This window comes from Gouania willdenowi, chromosome 12 (assembly GCF_900634775.1).
Source record: "Gouania willdenowi chromosome 12, fGouWil2.1, whole genome shotgun sequence".
In the NCBI taxonomy this organism is placed as follows: domain Eukaryota; kingdom Metazoa; phylum Chordata; class Actinopteri; order Blenniiformes; family Gobiesocidae; genus Gouania; species Gouania willdenowi.
In genome coordinates, this window is record NC_041055.1 from 23147859 (window position 1) to 23174817 (window position 26959).

General features: G+C 34.7%; 4 protein-coding genes across 4 annotated transcripts in view; 3 read left to right on the top strand and 1 right to left on the bottom strand.

Annotated features, from left to right (window-relative positions):
- The first annotated feature begins 1321 nt into the window (after nt 1-1321).
- Nucleotides 1322-6009, top strand: bxdc2 (brix domain containing 2). Its single transcript, XM_028462898.1, has 10 exons — nt 1322-1482; nt 1947-2058; nt 2175-2218; nt 2299-2369; nt 3268-3317; nt 3405-3478; nt 4118-4168; nt 4338-4439; nt 5316-5444; nt 5528-6009. Exons 1-10 carry the CDS (start codon nt 1345-1347, stop codon nt 5774-5776), a joined length of 1020 nt encoding a protein of 339 aa, XP_028318699.1. The 5' UTR covers nt 1322-1344; the 3' UTR covers nt 5777-6009.
- A 731-nt stretch (nt 6010-6740) lies between these two features.
- On the bottom strand, nt 6741-10543 carry rad1 (RAD1 homolog (S. pombe)). Its single transcript, XM_028462737.1, has 7 exons — nt 10285-10543; nt 9794-9998; nt 9134-9242; nt 8904-9061; nt 7752-7852; nt 7293-7391; nt 6741-7134 (listed from the first exon to the last, which is right to left on the bottom strand). Exons 2-7 carry the CDS (start codon nt 9989-9991, stop codon nt 6957-6959), a joined length of 843 nt encoding a protein of 280 aa, XP_028318538.1. The 5' UTR covers nt 9992-9998; nt 10285-10543; the 3' UTR covers nt 6741-6956.
- Nucleotides 10317-11823, top strand: c21h18orf32 (chromosome 21 C18orf32 homolog). Its single transcript, XM_028462738.1, has 3 exons — nt 10317-10448; nt 11094-11245; nt 11501-11823. Exons 2-3 carry the CDS (start codon nt 11099-11101, stop codon nt 11567-11569), a joined length of 216 nt encoding a protein of 71 aa, XP_028318539.1. The 5' UTR covers nt 10317-10448; nt 11094-11098; the 3' UTR covers nt 11570-11823.
- A 1077-nt stretch (nt 11824-12900) lies between these two features.
- The window catches only part of dym (dymeclin), a 65635-nt gene continuing 51576 nt past the window's right edge, over nt 12901-26959 (top strand). The window contains exons 1-8 of the mRNA XM_028463412.1: nt 12901-13109; nt 16266-16466; nt 19927-19979; nt 20083-20176; nt 20622-20758; nt 22312-22384; nt 25196-25321; nt 25621-25760. Coding sequence (XP_028319213.1) covers nt 16327-16466; nt 19927-19979; nt 20083-20176; nt 20622-20758; nt 22312-22384; nt 25196-25321; nt 25621-25760 — 763 coding nt within the window. The 5' untranslated portion in view covers nt 12901-13109; nt 16266-16326. The remainder of the gene's footprint in view (nt 13110-16265; nt 16467-19926; nt 19980-20082; nt 20177-20621; nt 20759-22311; nt 22385-25195; nt 25322-25620; nt 25761-26959) is intronic.

The following is a 26959-nucleotide window of genomic DNA, read 5'->3' on the forward strand; positions in this document are numbered from 1 at the left end:
TCCATTTTCTCTCTGCCTCTCTTATCTTTTGATTTAATCTTATTTTCTCTTCTCTATATTTTGTGCAATGAAACATTAGGTGTTCAACGTTTTCTGTGACATCTGTTTCCCTTTTACCCAACAAAAACATCGTTTTTTCAACCCTGCACGGTCAAACCTCATTTTAGTTAAAATTGTCTCCTCTCTTCTATGTTTCCTATTTACACCGTGTGCATTTATAGTTTTTGTAAATTGTGAGATTTGTCTTTTCATCTTCTTTAAAGTTTTAAGGCGGATGGCTATAGATACAATTTAGTGCATTTACCACCACCTACTGGATTATAAATGAACCAGGATTTAAGAGGACCAACTAATTAAAATAATAATAATAATAATAATAATAATAATAATAATAATAATAATAATAATAATAATAATAATAAATAACTAAAGTAAAGCTACTGCACTGTTTGTTTTGCTTCTGTTACGATATTTGCCAATATCTCTCTTCTTTTTCCTTCCTTCTTTTTCTTTTTTTTCTTCTTCTTCTTTTTCTTAATTAGAAGTGAGTTATTTGATTGAATATATCATTATTAGTAATATTTTTGTATTTTGTAATTTTTGTATTTCGTCAAATTATGATTATGTGTAGGACATTTGTGTCTTCATTATTCAATAAAGACACAATAATATTCAATCCCCCAAAATATCGTTGCAATCCAAAAAATATTTTAAATAATAAAAAACTTTTCATTAAAAAGAAAAAAAAAAAAATTAATCCAAAAAATTAAAAGTGTTTAAATGCATGTTTTTTGTGTCAAAGTAAAAAAAAATAAAAATAAATAAAGTTTCGATTTAAATATTAAGCTTTTGATGAAGAAAAAAAATTCTTAAATGGTAGATATTATTAAACATTTAAAATAATTTATTTAGCCTTTGGAGAGACAAACACAAATATCTTGTATGAATAGTTTTAACAAAATCAGGTGAAATATCTTTTAAATTGTAATTTATTTTCAATGGAAGAGAAAAAAAAGTCTCGTTTGAACGTTTGTCTAATTAATTTATTACTACATTTATTATTTAAAAAATATATATTATTTTTTAATAATATAAAGGTAACTATGGAATTAAAGCGTTGTACAATACCTTTCCTTGCACTTCTCCTACAATATTTACCAGAATTGCATTCAGGAGAGAACAAATGTATACTTTTTCCTTAATCTTGGTACCTATTGGTTAATGTTACATGTAGTTTTACCTCCACTGCTGTAGGGGTCGCTGCTCTGTGACTACGCCTTATGTTTTGAACGAGACTTCGTTTGCGCGTAGCAAGTATCGCGAGATTTATGAGTTCGTGCAAACATGGCTGCGTTCAAGAGAAAACGTGGGGAGCTGCTTTCTGTGAACAAAAAGGCCAAAAAGGGCAAAATTGTGGTTGACCAAGACAACGGCGAACAGGAGAGAAATGATGAAGTCATCGTCCCGGCACCGGTGTCCATGGTGAGTGATGGAGCTTAATGCCAGGCTACGAATTTGGTTATTTATTTCATCGTCCAGCTCTAGTTAATTAAGACTAGATTTTGGATTAATTAATGGGTCTTCCAGCGTCCAGAATAACAGAACATTTTAATTATTATTAGTGAGTATTAAAAACCAGTTTTATTTACCTTCTTGTTGACGTTTGATTGGGAAATTAAGTTGTTCCTAAAATGTAGGGCCGCCATTTAGTATTCCCCAGTGGTACACTGTATTTTTTGTTCTAAATGTGATTGCTTTTGAGTCATTGGATTTATAAAACATAAATTCTGAAAAAGAATGTGTCAGGATCGCGATTGTTTTTATTTTATTATCTAGTAGATTGGATCTGAATCAAGTTATTCGAGTCATAATTTGCAATTCTAACTTTTGATATTAGATTTAATTTTATTCATTTATTTTCAAGTAATGAACTCTCTCCTTAACAGGGCAAATGGACCAACAAGGAAAGGGTTCTCATTTTTTCTTCCAGAGGGATCAACTTCAGAACAAGGCACTTAATGCAGGATCTAAGGACTCTGATGCCTCATTCAAAATCAGGTCAGCATCACAGCCTTCATGTGCAGATTTTATTAAGAAATAATCAGTAAATAGTATAACTAGTTTAATGTGAACAGACAAAAGTGAAACATTCTTTCTATTTTTGCCCTATTTAGATACAAAAATGGACAGAAAAGACAAGCTGCTTGTCATTAATGAGGTGAGTTTATGTCCATATGTAGTGTTTTTTGTTGTTTTTTTATGTACACAGCTTTAGAGTTTTATTTTTTTATTTTGCAGGTGTGTGAAATCAAAAACTGCAACAAATGCATCTTTTTTGAAGCAAAGAAGAAACAAGATCTCTACATGTGGTGCGTGCCTAAGATTGACCACATTTAATAATCGAAGTGTCTATAATTCCGGTCCCGTACCTCAGACAAACCTGACTATAGTTCCGGCACTTCCTGTGCGCATGCGCAGTTCCGTCAATGCCGAACCTTTTCTACACAAGTGTAATGTTGCCTGTGTTACCACCGTGCTGAGATGGCCGAGTGGCGCTAGACTCAAGGATTTTTCCTTCCGCTGATCAGACTCAGAATCAGAATCATCATTATTCGCCAAGTGTATGTTGTACACACGAGGAATTTGACTCGGTCAACTGTGCTCTCTCCAATAGTGAAAACATTCAATAATAAACAATCAACTAGAAAAGATGATAATAAGTATAAACATAAGTATAAATATAAACAGTAGTTAGACTAGAATGTGCAAACTCGATAAAATAACAAGATGATAATAATAATAATAATAGTATAAAAAATAAAAAAATAAGATAAAAAGAAGGAAAATAATAGAAAATAAAGATAATAATAAAATATAATAATAATAAAAGGAAAATAGTGCAGTAGAGCATTGATAAGTAGTGCAGGAGAGATGTGGGTTTGAATCTTACTTCTGACATTTTTTTTTCTTTTTTCATTTTAACATATTTAACACAACATATTCCACCTTTAAAAATACATATATGAAAAAAAGAAGAATCATTTTAGGGTGTTTTCTGGGTTACGGCTAAAATAAAACTGACCGAACTATAGCTAGAAGGACACGGGTCCGGCAGTGATGGAACTACTGGCATTCGCCTTACTCACAGGAAGTGCCGGAACTATAGTCAGGTTTGTCTGAGGTTCAGGTCCGTACCAGTAGCAACAGCCTTTAATAATTAGCATCATGGAGGAAATTGTTTTTGTAAATATGTTTTATGTCGGACAGGATCTCAAACTCCCCTCATGGACCTTCGGCAAAATTTCTTGTCCAAAACAGTGAGTTGTGTTTGTTACTCTGTCATGTGCACACTGCCCCAGAGAGCGACGTTCTAATGATCCCATATTGATTGTTTTACCCTGCAGTTCATACGCTGGCTGAACTAAAGATGACGGGAAATTGTCTCAGAGGATCCAGGCCACTGCTGTCTTTTGATCCTGTGAGTTAAATTTAGGATTATCTTTTAGTGAATTAAAACTTTGCCATAAAGCTTGAAGTTCATGACAAAAAATGCAGAATTTTGTGCCTTTTTTAATCAAAAAAGCTTGAAAGCTTAATGATGACTGAATTAAAAATGACTGTGTGTGTGTATATATATAATTTTTTTTAAGCTCGATTACAAGTCAAGTGACACTTTGTTGTGGTTGTAGATCAGGGGTGTCAAATTTGTTTCAGTTCAGGGGCCAAATACAGACCAGGGCTGCAGATTTTAGGTTTGAGAATGCTGATTTCAACATTATTGTGCCCTAGTTTGCATAAGTATATAAGGCACCTACAATAACCAAACAATATGTGACAGATATCAATCTCAGCTGGATCTTTACTTACCGGTAAATTTCCGTGATTTCGTAACCCATTTGTATATAAATTTGGGAAATTGGTGCAGGATTATTTAATAAAAAAAAAGCTTGCAGTACTTTGGGAAAAAAACGAGTTCTTTTCAACAATTCAAAATTGGAATTGAATGTCTAAAGGGCCAGATTTGGCCCCCTGGCCTTAAGTTTGACACATTTATGTTGATTATTCAAAATTGTATTTTTGCGTGGTAATATTTTTTTATTTTTGTTCTTTTCTGCAGAAATTTGACAAGGAGCCCCATTATGCTTTACTAAAAGAGCTCTTCATCCAGGTATGTTACTGCACAGCTGGAGTCCAACAACACTGGTCAATGCTGTTAAAATTGGACATTACTACTACTATCATAAGCTCCTTTTGTTTGAAGATAAAACATTACATTTTGTAATCTACACTTTGAGTGAAGGAAATGTCCAATATATTTGTTTTTTTTTTTTTTAAAGACATTTTCCACTCCTCGGTACCATCCTAAGAGTCAGCCGTTTGTGGACCACGTTTTCACCTTCACCATCGCAGACGACAGGATATGGTTTAGAAACTACCAGGTCAGTCTTCTCTCCGTATGCCATCACACATCTTGCACTAATATGTTACGGTTTCATTTATTCAGACAACTTGTTTTAAGGAAATTTACTTTACATTTTTCAAAGTAAATTTTCTGAAAAACGTTGACAGGAAATGTCCAGACAAAAGTACACTTCAAAATTTGGAGAGTAAATTTCAAATTTTACTTTCAATTTTCAAAGGTAATTTCCTGAAAAAAATGACAATATATTTAAAAAAAGAAGACAAAATAAACTTCCTGGAATTTATTCGCATTTTGCACAACAATTGTGCTAATAGTCTGTGAAGCACACTGGCATTATTATTCTTGAGATGGTTTGAGTTAAGTTGGTACATTTGTACATTGCTTGTGGGGAGGTTTGGTAGAAATAAATCACATCTGATGCTGTTTTGGTCTCTAAAGAATATTTTAAGTGCTTAAAGAAAACGTTTACTGTATTAGGTTTTTTTTCTATTCATCCAATGGGCTGACTTTTCTTGTCAGACTTGCACTGCCTTACAAAAATACAACTTTTAAAATGTGTGTGTGTGTGTGTGTGTATGTATATATATATACATACTAGAGGCTTGTTAGAGCCCGATATGTAACAATACCCGATATGTTATAAGAAGTAAATGTAATGGCACCTGAAATATAATAACGACTCAATATTGTAATAAAAGTGCTGAGCCTGAAATGTAATTTTAAAAAAGTTTGAAAACCCAAAATGTTTTTATGTTTTGGGCTCACCATCTTGTTACATTATTGAACAGTTGTAACATTTTGGGTTTTATTACATTTATTTGTTTTGTTACATATTGGGCCATTGTTACATAATGGGCTTATTAGTTAAACTCTGTTGTTTTTCCATCTTTAGATCGTTGAGGAAGATGCCTCCCTGGTGGAGATCGGGCCCCGCTTTGTTCTCAACCTGATTAAAGTGTTCCAGGGAAGCTTTGGTGGACCCACACTCTATGAAAACCCAGGCTTCCAGTCACCCAACATGGTAAAACCCAATGCTAGCTCCTTTGCTCACATCATATGGAATCACTACATTTGCTTCATTTTTAAAAAATATTGCTCTTCCAGCATCGGCGGGAACTCCGACTGGCAGCCGCAGCCAAAATACGAGAGAAGCAGATGGTGAAGGAGATGCAGAAGCTGAAGAGGGCGGAGCAGAAGGAGCCCACGTGTAACGATGTCACAGCAGACGTCTTCCTGACGCCTGCCGAAGAGAAGCCTCTTAACATCCAGACGGAAGCACCAGAGCCCAAAGTGATGAAGAAGAACAAACACAAAGCGTTCAAAAGACAGAGAATGCAGAAGTCTGGACGATAACTGTAAGGAAAGATGTGCCAGTGAAATGTGAGCGTGTCGGCGTAAAATGTATGAAACACCAAACAAACATTAACACAGATGGTCAGTAGCACGCATAGGTTGCTCTGTTTTGTGAATGGTAACATCAATTGTCATCTGTCCATCTTTTTGTCTAGGATTTATGTACCAAATGGTTTAATATGATTCATTATAAAAGTTTTCCATGCAATAAACATTAAAACTGCCAGAACTTGCTGCTTGTGTTGTACATTTAAATTTAGACTCTATTATATGTAAGCTATTACGTTGGTGTTCAAAGTACTTCATTAATACATGGTCATTGTTCTGCTTAAAAAGACAAATAAATGGGATTTAACAAAATAGAGCCTATGATGACTATAAAGATAAAGGTTCAGCTTTGACAGAATGTAACATGAGTTCTAGTTTATCCAAGTCCAAAATTTTGACTTTAGACACTTATCTTGATCGTTTAACATGTACTCCATCACATCTTTAAAGGCAATTTATAAAACCTCTATCTTCACCTTTAAAATCTTTATTGTTGAATAACTTATTTAAAACAACTAAGCTTTGTCATCAAATAAGATCATTGATCAAGAACCTTGGTAGATAAATTCACGTTTCAATGTGACTTATTAGCTGCTAAATAGAATTCACTAGATTGTTTGCATATTTAGTGAAAACACTTTTCAGAGAAAAGCCACAAATCCATTTTTGACATATTTGAATATATCTTTTATAAAAGGTAAATCTGTAAAGAGAATTACTTTTTTCTTGCTTGCTTTATGCATCAGTGCTTAACATACACTCCTGTTGTGCTTCAATAAAATGATTAATTCAAATTCAGCCTTAACATTCTCTTTAAAAGGCAAATCAATTAAAAACCACTTTATTAACTGACATCTATCAACCATATATACACAAGGTAACAAACTGTTTTGTACACAAAAGTGATAACATACTCAGAATAGTTATGTTAAGAGTCGGTTTTCACATTAAAAATAAAGGTAATCAGGACTTAGAAGAGGAATATTAGAACAGAACTCTGCATTATCATTCTTGCAGAAAAAATTGTTTTTTCCAACAATGAATCTTCAATCAAATCTTCTCTGCACATGAACAAATTTCACCACTATCTGGGTTTATATATCTGCATGTTTCGAAGAATTTCTGTGCCATATCACTCCTCCTCCACCTCCTCATCAGGACAACAATAATATTCTACAAAGCAGATTTGTCCGTCGTCATTTCTGACCATGTACTGCAGAGACAGGAAGCCCCGGCTGTCTGTCCTCACAGATACTTTACACGATAAGGCTAAAGCTTTGGTGGTCGGCTTCAGCAGCAACATCTTATATCTGTCAAAGGATGAGACGGCTCACATTAACTCTTTAATTACACATTATTCATAATGAGAAGCTACAACTGCAAGTACAGGAAACAGATATAAATGGGAATACAATCAAGACCTATTATCAAAGTTTAAATAAATACAGTAATTTAAAACACTTCTCACCTGTTTGTTTGCGTCGTCGTACATTTGAACAACTCCATCATGTCTGAGTCCTTTGAATAATCATAATGAGCATTTCCTGAGTTTCCAAATGTAGAAAGCCTGGACAATAGAGTCACACAAATGATGCTTGTGAGAATTTTACAATAACCCACGCTGAAAAATATCAGAAAGCTTATAAGGCAAGGCACATTTATTTGTGTAGCGCTTTTCATACACAAAGCCACTCAATGTGCTTTACACGATTAAAAATTGCAACAGAAATTTAGAAAATCAATGAGAACATTAAAAATCAGCAGTAAAAACATTAAATCGACAATAATATGAGTAATTAGATTTGCCAAACAGAACTAACACATGCACTTAAAATATTATTTATCTGTTATTTCAAAGGCCTGCTGTGTGTTAGTCATACTTTTTGAGTATCTCTCTATATTAAAAACAAATGAAAGTTTTGCACACCTGAAGTACGGCTGACTGGGGGACATTGTGATCTGCAGCACCTCGCTCGTCATGTCCAGCTCAGAGAAAGCTTCCTTCAGACTCTCTGACTGCAGGATGACCTTTAAACAACATCAACACATTAAAATTACTACGTTGACCTATTATAACGTCTACAGATGCATTTCACTACACCTTTAAATGGGTCTCTGACGTGACACCTCAATATTCTGTCCAACTGCATTTCTTTTAGTTACAAAAAAGGTTTAAATGCAACAAAAATGGATACCAAATATGTTGTAACTTAGTATATATATATATATGCACTCACTTTATTTATTTATTTTATTTAAATTAGGGGTGTCCCGATCCGATATTGATATGGGATATCGGTCCGATATCAACCAGAAAACGAATATTGGATTTAATCTGACTGCAACTAAAATCTCCAATATAAGCGCTCCGATAAGTTTTTGTTGTTTTTATCCCCACCCTCAGTTGTTCCCACCATATACTGACAGTAAAAAATAACTGAACTTGAATTGTTTGCACTTTAAAAGTGTTTTTTATTGGATTTATTTAGGTTATTTTTCAGGGTCTTATAATTTATGTTTTATGTATTTTATTCAATTGTAGAATACTGTAGATATTAAAGGTTAAAATGTATTTAACCAATTGGTTAATAATGGGTCAGTTTTTCTCATACCTACTGTTGCTGACTATTGTTCTCTGTTTGCGTGACATCACTTGATCAAGCCTTTTCTTACATTCCACACAACAAAATAAGTCATAAAAGTATGAATGTTTTGTGCTGACATCGTATCGGAACGATATCGACATAGGCCAATACGCAAGGCCGCAATATCGATATCGTACCGGACGTGAAAAAGTTGTATCGGGACAGCCCTAATTTAAATATTACTTATTGAATTACTTCTGTAATTTATTCTGTCATTTAAAGTGTCAAAATATCATGTGGTGTGACTGTCTGGCCACGACTGCTGTTTAAAAAAATTTTTTTAAATTACTCTACATCTATTCAAATTAATTTTCTGCCCCATTTTAGTTATCTTGTAGTCCTGTATAAGATTTCAAAGTATTTCTATTTTCATTTCCGTCGTTTTACAAAATATCAATAAAAAATACATTCTAAAATTAAATGGTGCACTAAACCTTGTTTATCACATTGCTGCTGCAGAAATCAAAGTCGATCGGCTCCTCTGGTTCTTGCGTGTTAATCTTACAAACAGTCACCACTCCGCCCTCCTCCAGGAACAGGGTCAGGGGGTAACCGTAGCCCCGGTAGCACATCCGCAGTGCTGTTGACAATCCTGTCAAATGAGAAAGATAAGAACAAATCTGTAGAGTGATGTTTCCATGCTAATTTTTCTCTCACGTCTTACCTGGTGCCGTGCTTCCTCCAAAGATGTTGAGGCAGTCAAGCAGGACAGTGAGATTGACTTGAAAACCAACCAAGTCTTCTTTGATGGTAAACTCTTGAAAAATCTCCACCTGCAATTATAAATATTGTAAATTGCAACTGATTTTTTGTTTGTAGGCAACAAATTCACAGATAAATAATAAAGAAAGTGGCTATTGATACGGAAACGTACGTTTTTCCTGACCTTTTCGCCTGTGTTTATTCACCGTACCATGATGGGCAAGTGGTCTAAGGCGCTGCACTCAAGGATTCTTCCTTCCGCTAACGTGGGTTTAAATCCAATTTTTGTCGTATATATTTTTTTCATTTTAACATATTTACACAGTAAATTCCACCTTTAAAAATACATATATAGAAAAAAATAACAAAAAACATTTTAGGGTATTTCTGCTAACCCTTTATTTTAGGGCTAAAATAAAAGGGTTAGCAGGGTAGCGAAAAAATAAAAACGAGCTAAACTAAAACTGACGGAACTTTAAGTCACGTGGTGCACCAATCACGTCACATAAACTAGCCGTATGAATAGCCACGGTCAATAATCAGAATCAGAATCAGAATCATCTTTATTTGCCAAGTGTATGTTGTACACAATCATCAGTGCAAAAAGACATTATTTACAAACCTGGATGAATGCATTAGCTTGCAGACATTTGGAATCCTCCACAGTGACCTTTAGGCCATTTGGCGTGGCAGTGAATATGGCGTGATCCTTGAAAGCAATCGCTTTCAGTATGTTAGAAAGATTACGGGCATTGTCCAAACTGGCAACTAAAATGTATTGTTCGTCGTTGTCATCTTGAGATTGAGTAGAGAGAGGCATTGTAGGGCTGAAACAAAATTTGAAAAAAAATTATGAAATAAATATAAATCTCAAATTAGGGATCCAAAAAGTGCAAAATAAATGAATAAAAAAGGTTCATAACTAATATTTTTTTCTTATCACTACTTCTGCCTAACCCTATGCTAAGTGTTAGCATGCATATTAGCAGCCAACAACAATATCAAAGTAAAAGCAACCAAAATGATAAAACGACTGACAGTAAATTGCTATTATATCTATAAATTACATCTTTTTTGTTGACGATGACGATAAAAAAAAGATCAGTTACTTACAAAACGCAGGTTTCTGCCCATCAGAATGTTTTAAATGAAAGCGCCTCAAACTACTTCCGCTCATATCTTCTTCTGCGGTCCCGAGTTTTGTCCAACCACATTCCAGAAACATCTTAAACCGTGTTTAGCTCCTTGACATATTGTTTATTTGCGTGTCGTGCAAGGTAGGTGACCATATTCAAACCTTTAACCTCTTCTATCTGATAAAGCTTTGGTTTTATATCGCAGCCTGGTTCATTCTCTGTCGTGTTTTAGCCACTTAGGTGAAAACAGGAAGCTCACATAAGCTAACCGGGAGCTAACAGGCTGGTGAAAGTGTCACGATTTCAGAAAAAAAGTGTGTGAAGAACTGTGGTTGAACATGAAGCGGTACATAAAAGTGTGACGTTCTTTTAGAAATCTATTCGCGATAGCAATAATTTACAATCATAATATTGTAATGTTCTCGTGTAATGTTTGCTTATTTTGACAGTGTTATGCTTTTCGTGATTACGTACATTACAGATCAGTGGTTGAAGGCTTTCGCTTCAGGTCTTTTGCCTAATATTGGAAACCTTCAAACATTTGATAATGTAGTGCTGTAGATCTTTTTTTTTTTTTTAATGAAAAACTCGTTGTTCAGTCCTGTTTATTTTCTATTCTATTTTGTTATGGTTTTATTGTTCTATTCATCTCTTTAATATACTTTTCTCCCTATTACCTTAAAATGTTTTTGTAAAGAATATTTGCCATTTATTTTATTATATGTTAGTAATTATTGAGAGGTAGTGCTGACAGTGTGTGTGTATTTTCTCTGCTTGTACCAACAGCAGCCATGGTGTGCATTCCCTGCATTGTGATTCCTGTTCTTTTATGGGTCTACAAGCGGTTCCTGGAGCCCATCCTTTACCCTATTGTTTCCCCTTTCATTAATAAATTCTGGACCAAGAAGGCTGTTCAAGAGACTGGGGCAAGTGGCCAGGTAATAAAAGACAAAGTAACATTGTTTCATGGTTATATTGTTAGAGAATAATGTTTTATTTTCTTCCAGAATTAATAATGATTCCTTGATTACATATTTTCTATCCACGTAAAAGATATTTCTGTTGTTTATTTTAATCAATTAATTCTTAATAGAGCTCTTTACACAGAATAAAATACAACACAAAGAAGCATATTTAAATGACTGACTTCAAACATTTTTTCACATTTTCTTTCTTTTTTGTTGTTTTTTCAGGTGGAAAGCAACGGGGAGATCACTGCCAATGGTCCTCCTCAAAACTCAGCCTCTAAGAAGATAGACTGACAGCGTTTAATGTTCTCAATGCTTAGATTATGGTGTAAATATCCTGATATTGTTTAACAAAAGATCAATGTTTTAAATTATTAGTTATGTTTGATTGAAGGGGATTTCTTTACTCTCTGGGTAATTGTAATCTGCTTATGTATTGTATATTGTTAATAAAATGTCATCATTAGATTATTAATTATGCTAACTCCTCCAGCCTCATTAAAAAATATGATAAATGAATGAACAAATAAACCCTTCATTCCACAGTAGACACATTTCTGTCAGTTTTTAAACTTTGTATATTTGGTCATTTTTAACTTTTATTCATATGAGACCGTAAAGAACATAATAGTGACAGCCAGCTTTTTCTGAGGTTTTACAGGAATTATTCACATTTGCCATTGGTGGGAGAAAAAAAAACTCATGTGAGAATAAAGATCTTTTATTGAAAACAGGTTCAAGAAAATTTATTGGAGACTCATGCAGCATGTGATGTACAAAGTTTCATCAGTTTCTTCTTTATTTTTTTTTCGAAAAGATGTGGTGGGGGAGCAGTGAGAAATTTGAAAAAAGTCTGAAATCATTAAATGAAATATATATATATATATATATATATATATATTTAAATGTCTAATATAGTTGTTTTTGTAGATTTATATTATAATTCATGTGATTATTTTTCTTTCTTCTTAGGCTTTTTTTCAAGGCCAAAACTTTGAAGAATCCAAGTAATGCAATATTTCAGAAACATCGTCATTGATTATTAGGGTAATCTGAATAAATTAATTATTGATTAATCACTAATACTGAACTATTCATAAATCAATGATGTCAACAACACTCATGTGACTGCCATCAAAGGCCATGTACAGTTCCTTTGTTTATTAAAGTATTTGTTTACTTGTTTTTATTATTATTAAATCATAGGTGTTCTTCAATGCAAGGTTTAAGGCCTGGGGGCCAGAAATGACTGAATAAACATTAGTCATTGTGCAAATTAACTAATATTGTAGATATCTCAGACCCTGCAAACACAAAAGGCAAGGCAAATTTGTATAGTGCATTTCTTACTCAAGGCTATTCCATGTGCTTTACATGATCAAAAAGTGCAACAGAGAACATTCAACAGCTTAAAAATCAATAAGAACGTTAAAATCAGCAGTAAAAAAAATAAACAATAACATGATTAAATTCAATGAAACTCTACAAAGCAATTTCCAAGTCACTTAAAGAGTAATTAAACCCCAAACCCATATTTTTCTGCTGAATACATGTGTATTTGGTATCAAGTAGGACTTTAGGGGCGTTTTTACGTAAGACGTTTATTTGACGTCATTACGCACGGGGTGGTGACGTGGAAAAATGGAGGACGAGAGTATGTAAACTAAGTGAACTTATCTTTCAAGAAAACCATCACTGTTTCTCATATTTGCCGTGTTAGAGTATTTGTTGACGAATTGTATAAAAGCGTGAATCCTTGATTAAAAACGCTCTTCTTTACCGGAGCCTGGGATACTGAAGAGACGAAAATACGGAGTGAAACCCTAAATGACAGGTAAGCCGAGCCGTCAGCTGATTGTAGAGCAGCGGTGAACGTTAGCTTCACTCTGGATAGTTGCAGTCAACCAGCAGCTTTATGTGAGTCTAAAGCCAATTTACACTGCCCTATTATACCTTAATATATGATGGCTGCTGCCCTAAAACCACCTTGTGTTGCCTGCATTTGAAATCAATGGGCTAGCAAACCAAATGCAGATTGGCTCACTAGTTAAAGGCTGGTAAAGGATGAACTGGTTAATATAGAGCTATAATTTATGTCATCATTAGGTATACAACTGCCTGATGTTTATATATGTGAATAGCTTTGATATATGAATAATAAGTAAAACCGTTGACAATATAAAAATATTTAGTTATCAGCAGGAATCATACATACAGTGGGGTATTTAGTATTTAGTCAGCCACCAATAGTGTAAGTTCTTCCACTTAAAAAGATGAGGCCTGTATTTTTCATCATAGGTATACCTCAACTATGAGAGACAAAATGAGAAAGAAAAAAAATCCAGAAAATCACATTGTAGGATTTTTTTAATGAATGTATTTGCAAATTATGGCGGAAAATAAGTATTTGGTGAATAACAAAAGTTTATCTCAATATTTTGTGATGTACGATTTGTTGGCAATGACAAATGTGAATATGTTTGATAAACATCAAATATCTACTTTAACAATTATGTGATTCATTATTCCTATTAGTATTATTATTTGCTAGACTTATATTTGTCTCTTGTCTTACGTCAACTTCTGTTTTGAATCCGTCAAGTTGCACTATTATATGTTTTTTATGTTATTATTTGGTTTTATAATATAATAGAAGCTTTTATTGTCATTGTAAAACATATATAACGAAATTAAGGTGCTCTCCAAGAATGAGAAATTATCTGACACACCTAAATAAAATATTGGAAAAATAAAAATACGTAATACTATAATTCTACTCAGCACACTATATACTGTATAAATAAATATATGTACTCTTATATACCCTTGTGCATTTTATTGTGGCTCTGTTTCTTTTTACGCTCCACATATTTTTGCATGCTCAATCACCCCTATTGGGGACCAATAAATACAAGTTATTGATTGATTAATAAATTCTGTAATATTTGTTTAGTTTTTTGGACAAAGTGATTTGCTATCAATTTGTCAATCGACTAATCTTACAGCTATAATTAACAAGTAAGTATTTTGAATAGAAGACCATACACACCTACAAGTTAGGTAAAAAAAAAAAAATCTTAACCTATAAAATAATAGCATACCTATTGTTTGTTTTTGGATTGTATGCACAATTATATGTTTTTAATAACAATCTTCCATTTGTGAGGTACAAAAGTATTTATTTTTAGAATATTTTCATCACAGCTTACATCAGTAGAGTCTAAAAGATAAACCATATGCTATAAGTTATTTGGACAGGAACACATTGGTGTTTTATAGTTATAATCAGGTTTTTTTTTTATGTGTGTGTGTGTTTGCTGCTACAGGCCAAATTAGAAATGAAATGAAATTCTGAATTATAATGAGCCAGACACCCCTGCTCTACCATTGCTTAGTACATTGCAGCATTGGACATATATTGGCTAGCCCATGCCTGTATGCCAAAGGTGTGCTGTGTCAAGAGAACAAAACATACATCCTTGTTCATTGTGAGTCATCCTGCAATGGAGTTGTATTTATTTATTTATTTTTGTTAAATGCCTTTCAAAGTGTTTGCTTTTTAATAATTGTTTAAAAGCCAATGGGTGATGTAACAAAAGACAAATCTCTCTTTTCAAATTTGAGATTTCAGGTATCTGTTTACCTACAATTTAACATAACTTTACATTTCCTGTTTACACAGGAAAAACTTTGACTTCTTGCAGATTACATTTGTTCTTTTCTCCGGAAAAGCTACTCAACACATGCACAAAATATAAGATTTGCTATTTAATAATGTTCAAAGAATATGTAGATTAAACTAATCCTGACGACGCTCTTTTGAAATGAATTTCAGGCCATTTAAAATAAGCTTTTGATGAGAAAATAGTAGATGTTTTAACAGATTAAGATACAGATACTTTACATTTTGTGCTCTTTATCTTTTAAATTTCAATAAGGATTGAATTTCATTGTTTTATATTAAAAAACAAGTCAAATCCTGTTTTAACGGCTGCTGTTGTAGAGTTGTGTTATGAAAAAGTCTTGTATGGCTTAAGAGTTAAAATAAATAACTGAATTCATCATCCAATACAAAGCTATTGTAGAACTTATACCTGGAAGAAACCAAGAAAAATGCTTTTGACCACATGGAAAATGACTTATTTTAATGTACAAGTCAGTATTTCTACTACAACATGTAAAAATGTTTTTAGACTTAACTCGGGGTGTCCAATTACAATTGTTACAATTGTTTAATTTCGGATGCTGATGTTGCATCCTTGAATATCGGCCAAATATCAGTATGAGTCATACATACTTTATTACTTATTTTATGAAGTGGAATGTTAGAAAAATGTTTTATTAAGTAACATTACTCAATCAGTGAACAATAGTCAGCAACAGTAGGTGGGAGAAAAACACACCCATTTATTGATAACCAATGGGTTACATTTTAATCTTAAACATAAGAATATTCTACAATTGGATAAAATATATTATAAGACCCTGAAAAAAACATTTTTAAACTGCAAAATAACTAGTTTCACAAAAATACGAGCATGTTCTACAACTGAATAGAATAAAGAAAAAGAAAACAATCAGAAGACTATTGAAAAAAATACCTCAATAAATCCAATAAAATAAATTTTGTATCACAGTGCTTACATCAGAGATTTTAAATGTAGTTCGATATACTGTAGTCAATGTTCTTTTCGTTTTTTTTTTTCGTTTTTTTTAAATATCAAACTAATATCCGACATCAATATGTTATCAGTGCAAACTATGAAGCAGAAACAGCTTGTTTCTGGTCACACAAAGACCCATCAATACAAACACTGTGACGTATAAATGTATATGCAGTTGTATAAAGTCTCCCAACAATGAATCCTCTCTGAAAATAGTCAGTTTAGGGTTTATTTTATTTTGTCTTTCGTTTCAAACCTCATCCTAATGATATTTTGAGAGAACTTGTTCATTGTCCGACTGTGTTTCTGTTTGCCTTTTCTCGCAGGATTTAACACATGCTCACAGTCAAAGCAGTGAAGAGTCCTGGCTGTGTTTAGCCAGTGAAGATGGGAGCAAATACCAGTCAGGTCAGAGATCTGGCTGAAAACCCCAACCTCAAGACACTGGTGGGCACCAAATCGGTGTCAGAGAACGACCCGTTCTGGAACCAGCTCATCTCCTTTACCTTCATCAGTCCTACAAGAAGGTAAACAAACACTCAGATCACGTGATTGACGAAACTTTCATTGCTCCAGTGTCTCTGTCGAAGTAAAACAACCAAAAAAAAAAACTCTTTCTGTTTGGCAAATATTGTTAAACATTGAATGAAGAGTGAAATGTTCCAATTAAACCCACTGATCCAACAGTAATCCTTAATGCTTGCAAAGCGTCACGTGTTCAACGATTTACCGCTAACTGCATTCTTTGCTGAGTGTGTAGTAGTTGACAAATAACTTTTAGTCTCTTTGAAAAGTCACTACTATGAAGTTCTTGCTGCAGATCCACTCTGGCTGATGTTACGTATAAAGTTAGTCACAGTTTTAAACTTTAAACTTTTGTCAGGGTCTGAAAAAAATGTAACTGGTGAAAGTGTAAATGTAGCCACCAAAGGTTTCTCTCTTAGTAATGTACCTAGGGCTGGGCAATACTGTATATCAAGATTCAAGATATATTGAAATTTCTGTTTTGGTGATATAAATAATTAACAATATAGCATGTAAAGATATGTTTTTATGTTATAGCTTATTTTGTAGTAAAATACTCGTTTTAGGAGTCGCTGCTTTCACTACTTCTCATAACAACATGAAAAGCACGGTTGGATGAGCCTGTGTGACATTTTGCATCAGAATACTGTCTTTCTGGTAAGACTTTGAGTTGAAAAAAAATCAAGATTTATATCATATATCGACATATCAAGATATGAGTTTTGGTCCATGTCGCCCAGCCCTAACTGTATCCACAATAGACACAACATTCCTCTTATTACTATTTACTACACAAGTTATCAATATTTTATTCATTCCTCTTGCATATGCACATATCTCTGTCAAAAATGTTGCTTGTAGAAACTAGTAAGTCACTATTAATCAGTAAATCCCACAGAAAGAGACTATATAGGTGCTGGTCATATAATTAGAATATCATGAAAAAGTTGATTTATTTCAGTAATTCCATTCAAAAAGTGAAACTTGTATAATGTATACATTCATTTCACACAGGCTGACATATTTCATGTGTTTATTTCTTTTAATCTTGATGATTATAACTGACAACTAATGAAAACCCCAAATTGAGTATCTCAGAAAATTAGAATATTGTGGAGAGGTTCAATATTGAAGACACCCGTTGCCCTGCAAAGGCCTTTAAATGGTCTCCAGTCTAGTTCTGTAGGCTACACAATCACGGTGAAGACTGCTGACCTGACAGTTGTCCAAAAGACGACCATTGACACCTTGCACAAGGTGGGCAAGACACAAAAGGTCATTGCTAAAGAGGCTGGCTGTTCACAGAGCTCTGTGTCCAAGCATCATTAATAGAGAGGTGAAGGGAAGGAAAAGATGAGGTAGAAAAAAGTGTACAAGCAATAGGGATAACCACGCCCTGGAGAGGATTGTGAAACAAAACCCATTCAAAAATGTGGGGGAGATTCACAAAGAGTGGACTGCAGCTGGAGTCAGTGCTTCAAGAAACACCACGCACAGATGTATGCAAGACACGGGTTTCAGCTGTCGCAGTCCTTGTGTCAAGCTGACAGCGTCAGAAGCGTCTTGCCTGTTCTAAAGACAAAAAGGACTGGACTGCTGCTGAGTGGTCCAAAGTTATGTTCTTTGATGAAAGTAAATGTTGCATGTCCTTTGGAAATCAAGGTCCCAGAGTCTGGAGGAAGAGAGGAGAGGCACAGAATCCACGTTGCTTGAGATCGAGTGTAAAGTTTCCACAGTCAGTGGTGGTTTGGGTTGGTCCACTGTGTTTCCTTAGGTCCAAGGTCAATGCAGCCGTCTACCAGGAAGTGTTGGAGCACTTCATGCTTCCTGCTGCTGACCAACTTTATTGAGATGCAGATTTCATTTTTAAACAGGACTTGGCACCTGCACACAGTGCCAAAGCTACCAGTACCTGGTTTAAGGACCATGGTATCGCTGGTCTTGATTGGCCAGCAAACACGCCTGACCTTAACACCATAGAAAATCTATGGGATATCGTGAAGAGGAAGATGCGAGACGCCAGACCCAACACTGCAGAAGAGCTGAAGTCCACTATCAGAGCAACCTGGGCTCTCATAACACCTGGGCCGTGCCACAGACTGATTGACTCAATGCCACGCCGCATTGCTGCAGTAATTCAGGCAAAAGGAGCCCCAACTAAGTATTGAGTGCTGTACGTTCTCATACTTTTCAGTTTGCCAAAATTTCTAGAAAACCTTTTTTTGTATCGATTTTAAGTAATATTCTAATTTTCTGAGATACTAAATTTGGGATTTCCATGAGTTGTCAGTTCTAATCATCAAATTTAAAAGAAATAAACATTTGAAATATGTCAGTCTGTGTGTAATGAATGAATATAATATACAAGTTTCCCTTTTTGAATGGAATTACTGAAATAAATCAACTTTTTCATGATATTCTAATTATATGACCAGCACCTGTAACTAAAGGCTGCACACAAGTTTTTATTTTAAATGAATCTTTTCATTTAGTAATTTACTCATTAATGCATGCCTGCTTTGCATTTGCTGCTCATATCAACATTAAGTAACATAAAGCAAAGGATTTCGTATCCCCTGAAGGCCACGTAAAACTGTTGCTTGCTTTTTCCCAAAAGGTGTGTTCTGCAGTTATTGCTGCAATTTTTTATGATGTATGGTAGTTAAACATCAATTCCTACAGAAACCATAACAGAGTGAAGGAAAACCCCTTTATGTCAGTAGGCGACAAGAGTTTAAAAATTGTTCAACTGGATTGTGTTTGTGTAGACTGCAGCTAACAAAGTCTCTAAGACTGGTTTAAAGTATTCTAAAAGAACGCCTTCCTAAATCTACAAAAATGCTCAGTTGTGGAATCCATTACCATCTAAACTTAAGACAACTATCAGATTTTAAATTGTTCACGTTCAGGGTTAATAAAATCAAAATTGTACCCATTTGTGAACATCTAATAATAATATATTATAGCAGGCAAATCCTTTACAGTAATATAGATGGATTGGTAGATTATAAAGGAACTGTGTCATTTTCCCTAGTACACAAACATTGATCATCAAAAATGATCCTGTTGTAGCTGTTTTTCATCTGTCACTTTACATATAAAGCATTAAGATGATATATGTCGCACTTACATTTGTTCAAAGCACACACTGCTGTTGGCTATTAAGTCAATAAAAAACAAATGTGTAGTGTTTTGTCAGTCGACTAGAATGCTGTAGATGTGTACACACAGTTACAGGGTTACCATCAGATCTACATCACTACGTATTTGCTACACCTGTTGGTTAAATACAATATTTTACATTTATTACTTTACGACATTTTTCATACTACTAAATGTCTACATTTTCAACAAAAAAAAAAAAGTAAAAGTCCCATTGTTGTGTACATTGCAGTTCCAAGGTAGCAGAGGGCAGGCTATACAATATATACTTTAACTTTATTTTCATTTTTTCTTTTTCAGTGGAGACTCCAAGTTGCTGGAAGAGGCTGTCGCCCCCCTCGCTAAAATCCTCAGTAAGCGGACTACTTTATAATAGTGTTTTATTAATAAGTAAACAGCTGTTATTTTCCACTCTGGATGGACTTTAACATTTTCTTTACCTTTTTTCCTCCCAAGTTGAAAACAACCCCAGAACAGGAAATTTTGGAGCTCTTGTGAGAGTTTTCCTGGGAAGAACCAAAGAGCTGAAAATTTCCACAGAATGCCAAGAGTGAGTACCAGTACATCAATTTAAATTGTGGTAATCTATTGATAATTATTGTTTAAAACCATAAACGTGTCATGTGTAGCCATTGAGTGCTACACAATATTTACCATTAAAGGATGCCTTCAAAATCCTCTCTATTCTCATATTTCAGAGTGGGAAATATTTGAACTTAGACTGAAAAATATTCAGTTAAATTATTATTATTATTATTATTATTATTATTTTTATTTGTATTTATTTTTTAATCATTTAAGCTTTAAATGACCACATACATTTCTAATTTGAATGTCAAGTGTAAATTCAATTTCAGAGCTGTAGACCAACACTTTTTAATTCCACAATGTAAATCTCAGATGCTGCCTTCTTCCTGCACCTGTGATTTCTTTCTCTCTCTCTCTAACTCCTCCGAGTTTTTAAAATGCCACCTCTCTTGTTTGCTCTTCCACAGCCAGCTGTTTATCTGGCAGGCCCATAATGCACTGTTCATGATCCGCTGCCTGCTAAAAGTGTTCATCAGGGAGATGAGCGAACAGGAGCTGCACCTTCAGTTCTCCTACCAGGAGAGGGCACCAGGCTTCTGTGGAGGTGAGCTCAGTTTCAATAATTAGGTGTTGGATTATGTAAAAGTAAAGGGCCCATAAACTGCATGAGGAATTTAGCCCAAAACCTTAAACGATAACAGATCACTTTTACAAAATATAACAAAGATCTTTTCCCAATTTTCTTGATTTTACTTTTTTTGTTTATACATAAGAGGGATTCATTGTAATTGGTTTAGTAATTAGTACTTTACCTTTTGCCCTTTTGTTGGCTGTAATTGAATTGTCAGATTGGACCCCCTCATGAAATATTTTTTAAAAAAAGAGTAAAATAGTGAAAGAATGTTAAGCAGCAAAGATGAAATCATCTTATTTATGCAGACATACCATATGGTATGTCTGCATAAATATTTAAAGAAGGCTGCAGTTAATTGTGAGCTAAAAGAGAAAAAGCTGCCAAATATGAATTCCTATAACTGGTAGAAAAACATGGCTAATGAAGGTGAATATTTAACAAAATATTTAATATTTTAACATTGTATATGCATTTCACTTCGCATGTGTATCTAAAAATGTATTTGGAAATATCTACCAAACAATCTAATAAACTAACTTGCAAATAAAAAGCTATTTCTGCTTTTCTAGCTTTATTCAGGGGACACAGATATTTGAACATGCATCCTGTATTTTTCAACAAATATCTCAGTTACTTAGCTCATTAACTGACTTAAAAGAACAATGCACTTTTTTTAATTACATTTTTAATTAATGTTCTAGTTATTTTTGTGCTAGTTATACAGTAAATGTAAAAAACATATATTTCTTTATCAATATAAATGATGCCTCAGCCTTTGTGGAGCAATGACGACCCTCGAGAGCCACTGCCCATTAGATAGTTAAGAGATCCTCAGCCCAGCGGTTTGATGACACAATCAATGGAGACGCAGTTAATTAAAGCATGCATGACTGCAGACCTTGAGGAAAGCTGGCCTTTTCATGTCCTTAAGGACAGAAATAAATACAGAACATGAATTTACAGAAGGCTACACATTATGTTTAAACAAAATACAGCATTCAAAAGTTTCTGATATATTTGATGGTGTATAAATCTTTTTAATTGCTTAGTTTTGTTATATTAAATTAGTTTGTATTTATATTACTTTAGAGATATTAGAAAAAAGATCACTGGGGATTATTGCATTTTAATGATTACAGATCAAACTTATAATTAAGTTGAGAGTAGTTAATCCATTCATTGGTTATCTTGTTCAAAATGACTGTAAATAAGGTTAATATCTTCTTGTAATCTTTGATAAATGTCTGGGACAAAGAGAGAACCACGCTGTTGCTTCATCAAATTGTTTCTTGTTTTCTTGTCTTGTGTTATTCTGCTCTTTGAAGCTTTTATTTGCACACAAATGTTAGATACCCAAAAAGAATGACTGGAAGTACTAAATATTTTTATGTATGAAAGTATAGAAGGGAAAAAGACTATGATGGTTACAGCGGGGGATGAAAAGAGCAAAACGAGGCTGACAGTGAACAACAGGGAGCTGCCAGATGTCTCTCCTGGACTAACTCCTCCAACCCTTTGTGCAGAAACGGGGAGTGAAGACCTCCTTGAGGAACTGCTGTCCAACCTGGTTCACCTGATCGTTGAGGTGCCCCTGCTGTAAGTAGCCCTGCTGAGTGTGTGTGTGTGTGTGTGTGTGTGTGTGTGTGTGTGTGTGTGTGTGTGTGTGTGTGTGTGAGTGTGTGTGTGTGTGTGTGTGCGTGTGTGTGTGAGTGAGGCAAAGGTTGCACCGTCCCTGCTGTGGCCTGCACACTGAAAAGGTCAGCCATGCCAAAGGGACTGTAATACAGTAAAAGACAGTTCACATCAGCAACTTGTTTATGCCGCAAACACTGAGTCTGTGACATGACTGGTTGTCTTTCTTTCCTCCTCTGGTTCTCATCTCAGCTTTGAGCTGGAATTGTTTGTTTTTTAAAGGCTTCTTTTGTTGCTAATATGCTCAGGATGTTAGTATTGTAGCAGTTAATGAAAAGCAGTTTGGAGAAGAAGCTCGCATTTGAAGCTCTGTTTGCGTGTTCCTTTGCTCCGCAAGTCTGAAACCAGGAGAAAATGAAATCCATCAGGTTTGACGTTCAGTGACTCCGAGTAGGCAGCGTGATGAGCTGGAGGCAATGAAAGTCAAAGAACTTTGAAAATAGAAAAAAAAAGGTTTATTTTTAAGGGTTTGGAAGGAAAAAGATTGGAAGAGGAGAAGAGGGAATGAAGCATTAGAATGACAGGACTCACGTCACACGTGATTTATGAAACATTCGTATCTGACCAATCCCATTGTACAAATGATTGGGTGTTGATAAATTTGACAGCTGAATTGGATCTTCATTAACATGTTACGCCCTTAAATCTTCTTGGTTTGGAGGCCCCTCCCACTGAGGTCTAACAAACACTGGCAAAAAAAAAGGAAATCCTCACCTCACAAAGATGTGCTTTTTTGACAGTGTGAAAACTGGATTTAAAGGTATAGTTTTGCAGCATTCCATAGGTGATGTCTGCCCCCCTGTGCGCGCTGCATACAACTTCACGGCAGAGATCCTGGAGAGACATATGGAAATATACTGTTTATCTCAGCATCAGTTGTCCGCACGCAAAAAAAATTCAAGAAATCCTTAAAAAAGCCTTAAAGTTACTAAATGTTGTCCCTTGTCTGTGTTTATTATGCCTTTAGCCAATTTCACCTATACTTCATTACATTACTGATTAAATACTGCAGGACATTTGCAGAAGATTACAGTATACTTTACATTTTAAAAGCATGAATGATGCACAGCAGCATTCCCCCGGTTCAATACAGAGCAGAAGCAGCGCTGCACTCCCGTGTGTATGTGCGCACTGTTGAACCACACACTCCTGCTCGGACGGTAGCAGAGTTTACCAATGGTGTTATAAGGTATTCAGTGTAAGGTAAACAAAAAACTGGCATCAGTAATAAATTAGTCATTTTGGAAATTCAATTTATTTTGTTTAATTTCTTTTAATAATCACTTTTGATCTGTTCTGAATGTGTGTCTGCTTATGTTCAAAGGACAGCTGAGGCTTGTTTAATAACTATTTTCAGTCTCTATCAGATTTTGCTGCTGCACCGCAAATTCACACTCTCAGATTTACGTACACGAGATCTGATCGTAGCATACGCTCACTTCAGAACTGATAAATACCGAAGCTTGCGTGAAGATCTGAACGTACGAACGGTTGATAAACGAGGGCCTGTATGTCTCTTCTTTGGCACTTCACGCAAACTTTGGTACCAATGTCATTCAGGGACACAACTGGCATTGGTTGTCTGCCTGGCACGACATCCTCCACATTTCCCCTGCACTGTCATTCCTTACATTCTTTTCTCACTGTCTGCACAGCGCTCTCATTCTGCTTTTCTTCTGTTGTCTCCGGACATCCAACCCTGGCTCTTATGTAAATGCTATCAACATTCCAGCATAATTCATTGTTCTGGACTGAAAGGGTCTCCCTGTTTTTCTTCCCTTCATCACTTTGTGGCTGTTGGCCCATTTCCTTTGTACGTGCTGCTGGTTTGGATGCGAGTCATACAGATAGATGGATAGTTAGGTGGGCAGACATATTGGTTTTCTTGGAGCTTGTAGTTCAAGGGTTCAGGTTACAGTTTTCCACTTTAGACTTTAATACGTGCTAAAAAGTAAAACAATGTGTGGAGTGATTGTGAATTTTTGTAGCAATGCCCCATAATCAGTTACAGTAAACGTCATTACAGAGAATGCTATTTCTTGACTAGGCTTCACTGATTTAAGTGCTGTCAGTAAATGTCTCGCCATAATAACACAAGTCATGTTATTTAATCAAAATCAATCAAAACACAGAGGGCGGGAAAAAACAATGGGCCGTGAATGCAACAATCAAGGAATGTATCACAAATATGAAACACGAGCTTAGACCGTTAAACGCCGAAAGCTTTCGCTGCTCAGGATTTCCTGCCTTGTGATTTTGTGGAAACCACTTATTGTTAGATTAATGATAGTATTTAATAAAGCATTTGATTTATAGAGCTTTATAGAGGATGCTTAATGACGTTTCAGAGGATCAAGATGAAAAGATGATAAAACAAGATGAAACATAAATTGGGAGCAATAACACAGACAAATGGTGAGATTTTTTCCACAACTAATTTTATGTATCAGTAGTATAACAGCAGTATATTTATAGTCATTTTTATGTGTATTTAGTTCAAGCATAATTTGTTTTTTATTTAAAGAAGTATTCTATCACCCTTATGCTTGTGGTTTTTAAAACAACAGTTTTCCTTTGTCAGTTCACCCTGGTGAGCTGTTGCCACCTGTACACAGCAAAGTTAAAGGTCTTCTGTGTCTTAAATAATAATGCAACAAAACGTCTAAGCTTTATAGAATCTTTTTCATTGCATTTACTGAACATTTCTTCCTGCAGTGACATCACCTACAGCATCCTGTTTGAGGCAGTGACTACGCTGCTGGTTTTCTTCTCCTATCAGCTCTTCCACAAAGACATCCTTCGAGATGGACTTATTTATCAGCACATCATGAAAGGACGATGGTAAAAAAGAAGTCATTCAGAAAGTCTCACTGCATTCCCAACACCGTAAAAAACAGCCCTATAATCATAAGCATTGCTTCAGCAGTTTTTGGAGTTTTTCATTGAACAAGCAGATTTAAAAAGTAAGCTAAAATAAGGATAAAAGGAAAGTAGCATTTGGTCCACATCCAAAATCATACAGGACCTGACCCAAACGTCACTTATTTAGCTTGTTTACATAGCTAATTCCTCCTGGGATAAATAAAGTACTTCTTATTCTGATTGTTTAGCTTACATACGTACTTATTTCACCTCCTCAGCTCCTGTTTAACCAGTCGTCTGGTGAAGACTCTGCTCTACAACTTCATCAGGCAGGAGAAGTGTCCTCCTCCTGCAACCCACATATTTGAACCCAAAGCAGAAGGCAGCCTACTGTATGGATTGGCATCTGGGGTGGCAAGTAAGAGCTCAAATATCGACGCACGCACATCTGCACTCACACAAAAATGGAAAGATCCCACGCACAAAGCAAATCCTGTATTTTGTTCATTTTAAATCACATTTATGTAATAAAATACATTTGGTTTATTCAGATAGGAATTGGCTAATGCATTTTCCACTCATTGAGTTTTGTAGTGAAATTTATGGGTGTTTTGCTATGAATTTCTGTGGGAAATATGAATATTTCAAGAAAGTGAAATTAGTTTATTTTTCTATTTCTCTGATTGGCTGTGATGGTACGGTATGCTATTCCTCATTGAGTGCCTCAGTTTTTTCCCTTTGAGACCATCTAACCACCAAATTAGAACAGCCTCTATCAAAATCCCATGGTTACAGTACACACTTATAATCTGTTCCTTCAGAAGATTTCAGTTGCAAAAATAGAAAAGAAAAAGAGCAAATTCCTTGAAATTTAACAGTTTGTGGAATCTTTCACACCTGACATTAAAATAAATGGATTCGATCATACTTTTTGCATGAACTAGAACAGTGGTTCTCAAACTTTTTTTCCTCAAGTACCCCTTTTTTCTCATTTCTGTATCCAAGTACCCCCTTTGTCCGACCACAACATTTTGCTTAAAAAAACTATAAAAAACCAACTATAGAGCATAATGATGGAATGAACGAGTGATAACATACATTTTAAAGAATCTCATTGTGTAAATAAGTGAAAAGAGACACTATTTAGTGCAGTGGTTCCCAGTCACTTTTGGATTGTGACCCCATTTTGATATCAAGAATTTCTGGTGACCCTAAAGACATTTTTTTCTAGATTTACTTTTTGATCATGTTTGAGCGCCAATATATATATACAGGTATACTGTATGTATAATGTTTTTACTGCGTTTTTGTTTAACTATATTCACAAAGTGAAAGTATAGAAATAGTTGTTTTACTGTGTTGTTTTAATTAAAAAAATTCAAAAATCTATTTAATTTTTTCAGAAATTCAGGCGTCCCAACCCCAAGGTTGATGAACACTGATTTAGTGGCTCCTGAATAGATTTATTTCTATAGTTTTTATCATTTCCAATCATATCATGCCTGAGGTGGGACCAAGACTGACAATTTATTTGTTGACTTTCCACTCTCTTTCCAGTACCCCCTATAGTGCCATTGCGTACCCCCATTTGAGTAACACTGAACTAGAAGATAGATG